The sequence below is a fragment of the Topomyia yanbarensis genome, chromosome 2, assembly GCF_030247195.1.
Source record: "Topomyia yanbarensis strain Yona2022 chromosome 2, ASM3024719v1, whole genome shotgun sequence".
Classification (NCBI taxonomy): domain Eukaryota; kingdom Metazoa; phylum Arthropoda; class Insecta; order Diptera; family Culicidae; genus Topomyia; species Topomyia yanbarensis.
Genome location: NC_080671.1, coordinates 243677108 through 243681571, shown reverse-complemented (window position 1 = coordinate 243681571; position 4464 = coordinate 243677108). Strand labels below are relative to the sequence as shown.

Sequence of the window (4464 nt, the reverse complement as noted above, 5' to 3'; positions counted from 1 at the left end):
CAAATGGCATTCTCGATTACTCCCAGTTCCAACATTCGGTCGACTTCTTTGTTTAAATGGTCCAAAACAAATTTTGACATCGGGTAGTATTTTTGTTTAAACGGAGGAGCGGTCCCTGTGTCTATTTTGTGAGAATAAAGGTTTGTTCTTCCTAGGCTGCCTTTGTTTCGTGATGTTGGGAATTTCTGAATCACTTTTTGCAAACGTTGCTTGTCGTGTGTCGATAAGGACCGAAAGATTGATGATTCGTGATCTCGGTTGGTCGTAATTCCACAGATGGTTGCTTTGACGCCGAATTTAGACCAAAAATCCATCCCCAAAATAAAAATTGAAGGCATCGATTCGACGAACAGCACCGGTAAGGTGATGTTTCTGTTGTTGTAGATGATCGGCACGTGTGCGAAAAATGAAACTGAGTGCGCAGAGTTGTCAGCTGTTTTTACCTCTCCGTTAACTGGAAATTTGGTTAATCCTAATTCGTCTGCTATTTTGGAGAGTGAGCCACCAATTAGACTGCATGTTGCACCGCTGTCCAGGAGTCCTCGAAGTTGACGACCTAGGATATTGATGTCTGCATATGGGCGACTGTCTTGGTTGTCTGGATCGATTACGATAGATTCTGCTTTGCAGAATGCGGGAATTTTGATAATAGAAGGGACTTTGGTTGTAGCGGGAGAGCTCTCGTCCTTTATTGAGAGTTCTCCCAGCTGCGGTTTCCCGAATGCTGTGAGATGTTCACTGACTCCAACTGCTTCCATCTTAAAATGCATGCCTCGCAGTTCCGTGTTGTGCATCCTTTTTTCCCACAACTGTAGCAGAATAGAAATCGTTTCTGGTTGGGGCAGTTTGGATAAGTGTGACCTGGATTTTCGCACTGCCAACAGATGATAGTTGGTACCGAATTCCTTGTGCGATGCTTGCTACTGCTCGGTTGCTGTGGCTCTGTAGCTGTCCTTTCCTTCCAATTCTGTTGCAGGCGAACTGCGTTAACTTTTTCCGTGGCACTTGCCGTTATTTCGTTCTGCATGGCCACGCCCTGATGGAATGCTTCGCGTTCCTGTATTTCAAGAGGGTTCCACTTCTTCCCCGTCTGGTTTGAGTTCAAGCGTGTTAACTTGCGATGTGTTGAACGGGTGTCTATTGAATAGTTGCCGGTTGGGATTGTCCACCCCGCTCGCCACTGGACGCTGAAATGCCGGAGTTTCAGGTTTGTTCCAAGGAATGCGAGGAGTGGTCGAAGCTCTATCCCGAATCGAATAGGACCGAGACACTTCAAAGTCTTTGCAAACAGCAACTAAGTCCTTGCCTGTTATCGCTCGTGATGCAGCAGCTATCGGAGTGTAGTCCGAGTTCAGATGGGATTTCATGATGAAAAGTTTTTCCGACTCTGATAGTGCTGGTTCAACTATTTCAAAAGCAGCTACTAGATCTCTGTAGAACGTCGTAAACGATTCGTTTGACCCTTGGAACCGTAAGTACAGATCTTGTTTGATGATCTCGGAATAGTTAGGAGGTAAGAACTCCTGCTTTATTTCCGATTTGAACACTTCCCAACTGGTAAGGTGGATGTAGGAGCGTGTGTACCACTGAAGAGCTCGCCCTTTGAGTAAATGCTTAACTGAACGGAGTAGTGTTTGCTCATCAATTCCTTCCGTATCGGCGTAAGTGTTTACTTGGTTGAGAAATTCACCTAACTGGATGATGTTCGGCTGACCAGTGTATTCAAAAGGCCATTTATGGACCGGTTGAGAGAATCTGTTTGGAGTCGCTTGTAGATTCGACATTGTAGGTGTATTTGGTCTGCCTTGCGACCCCAAAAACCGTATGAAATCCTCTCGCAAGTGAGGAGGAATATTGTCCAATTCACGTTGCTGTTGTGGCATTCCTGATTGATTTCGTAGATAAGGATTCCCATGTCCCGGAATGGAGTTGTTCTGAAAACCTTGCCGCAACACACCTTGATTTTGTTGCTGTCGTAGCTGCGCTTCAATTTGCTGTCGCTGTATCTGCTCCTGGTGTAATTGTTGTTCCAATTGCTGTCGTTGCTGTTGCATCTGATCAAGTGATTATTGAAGCTGCTGTCCTTGCCGTTGTTGTTCAAGTCTAAGCTGCTGTTCTTGTCGTAGTTGTTGCTGATGCTGACGTATCATCTCTTGTTGCTGCTGTTGCTCCATTTGCTGTTGATGCATTTGCTTTTCTTGTTCACGCTGATCGTCCGGGACGGGTTGATTTGTCGGTTGCTGCAATTGTTGTTGAAGTAACTGTTCCTGAAGTTCCTGCTCTAATTGTTGTTGCTGCTGTGAAGCTTCTTTTATGCTTGATTGAGGCTGGGCGATCTTGAGCCGTTGAAGAGTCTCTGGATCTACGGGTACTTCTTCTGGATCGGGGTCGTTCTCTTGTTGTTCTGAATTCACAACCGACATATTCACTAAAAAAGCTTCAATTCTTTCTAGGGTTTTGTCGATCTTTACCAGCGTTCTGTTAGCATTTGCTGTGATTAATGAATCCGATATAATAGACAGTCTGAATCTGTAGTGTAAAAGCCTTGACCTGTAGATCTTTATCTGACCTTCGTCCTTCTTCCGTAATGCTGATTCCAAAGCCTGTCTAATTTGTGGTAATTTTGCTCTACACTGGTATATGCTATCGACGTCCGAAAGCACATGTGAAGACGATGTAGGTGTAAGTGCTCCTCCATTGTTCTCCTTGCTGATGAGTTGTGATAGTTTTGTGATTTTCCAGTTGCTATCTTTTCCTCTCAAACCTTGAACTGTTCTCACCATTAGTTCGAATTCAAATTCTTCTGGGGTGAGATGCTCCAACTCCATGATGAGGCACTTGTTGATGATCCCCCGAAAAGTTATTTATTACTCACTGATCACTAACCTGACTGTTCGCAAATTGCTGTACGGGAGAGTGGGTTTTTTATTTGGGCGCCAATGTTACGAACTCGTGCTAATACGCAAAGACGATTCGTAAGGGGGACTACGCAACCGTGCTATGTAGGGTTCTTATTTCTGTTGCTACGAGGAGATCTTGAATATGTTTCGACTCCGACGAGTAAGCGAAGAAAGCGAGACTGAACTTATGTGCGCAGGACTCGCGAAGGCAAAGCGATAATGACTACTTAAACATATACTAAACGATCATGGTTTATACTTATATCTATTTCTCATACCACAATTGTTCTTCCTTATAAACATCTGTTTAGCGCTCTAATTATCTCGTTACCGGTGGGGGCCCCGCTGCCACAACTGCACTGCGACCGCTGCCGTCGTTCCGATGCCCCAGTTATGTTGCGCGATCTGCCTGCATGCCGTGTGTCGCACCGTTGCGCTCTCGCACCTTCGTAGTGTCACGTGTACTGTTCGCATGCACCGCCGTTGCACCTCGCCGTGCTCTATATCACACTCGTTGTGTGTCGCGCGACTTCTCACACACACACACTCGTAACATTCTTTGAAGAACCAAATTTGCTTGCTGTGACGAAGTGGTTCTTTCCAAAATGGTGGCACCAGTACGATACCACTGGTCAGCACATGTGCGCGATCGCCTTCACACGATCGGAGGATAATATCACAGCTGCAAATAAAAAGCCCTCTGGCGAGGCGATTTTCCTTTACCCACTGGCTCGTGAAACTGTCTGAAGAAGGCAAACATACCTGATCGAAGGCCTTTTGTGATTACTTGCTCTATTGCCGTTTAGCACCGTGCGTATTGCTGACCAAGTTCCTTTTGGCCTCGTACTGAGCAAAATAGGTATGATTAAAAGCCATTTCGTGGTGATGTGCTGCATTTTTTACCTTATAGGCGCCTGTTGCATTCTCCGGAGGATGAACTGCGATTCAGCAAGCCACTTTTGTTTGTTATAACATGCACGGTATCACGATCGACGCATGCAGTAGAACCACACACTTCAACTGTTCTCATCACTTTGTCTGGTCATCGCGGCTTGATCGATGATGATCCTCGTAGCGGTGCGAGAGCGAGACGAATATTGCTACTGGAGATTTCACATTAGAGGAAGATCGCTAGTGTTATTTTAGACTGGTTGCGTTCTGATGTGCCGTGTAGGGAGTACACTCTCAGAAATGTTGCGGAATTTTGTCGGTCGAATCTAGAAGTGTAACAACTCTGCCAAGAGACGCTTGTTGAGCTTATTTAATAAGTTTCTTGAGGCTAACATTGTCCCACACGATTGGAGGCAAGTGAAGGTCATCGCCATCCAAAAACCAGGAAAACCAGCCTCCGACCACAATTCGTATCGACCGATCGCAATGCTATCTTGTATCCGAAAGTTGTTCGAGAAAATGATCCTAACCCGCCTCGACAATTGGGTCGAAGCAAATGGCTTACTGTCAGATACACAATTTGGCTTTCGCAAAGGCAAAGGGACGAACGATTCTCTTGCGTTGCTCTCAACCGAAATTCAAATGGCCTATGCTAGTAAAGAGCAGATGGCAT

The 4464-nt window shown here is 45.5% G+C and overlaps 1 protein-coding gene across 1 annotated transcript; it reads right to left on the bottom strand.

Annotated features, from left to right (window-relative positions):
• Positions 1-688: 688 nt before the first annotated feature.
• LOC131680185 (putative uncharacterized protein DDB_G0271606) lies at positions 689-2828 on the bottom strand. The gene is given in 2 exon segments (XM_058960905.1): positions 689-1067; positions 1069-2828. Coding segments are annotated over 2 exon segments (2139 nt in total).
• Between the last annotated feature and the right edge of the window lie 1636 nt (positions 2829-4464).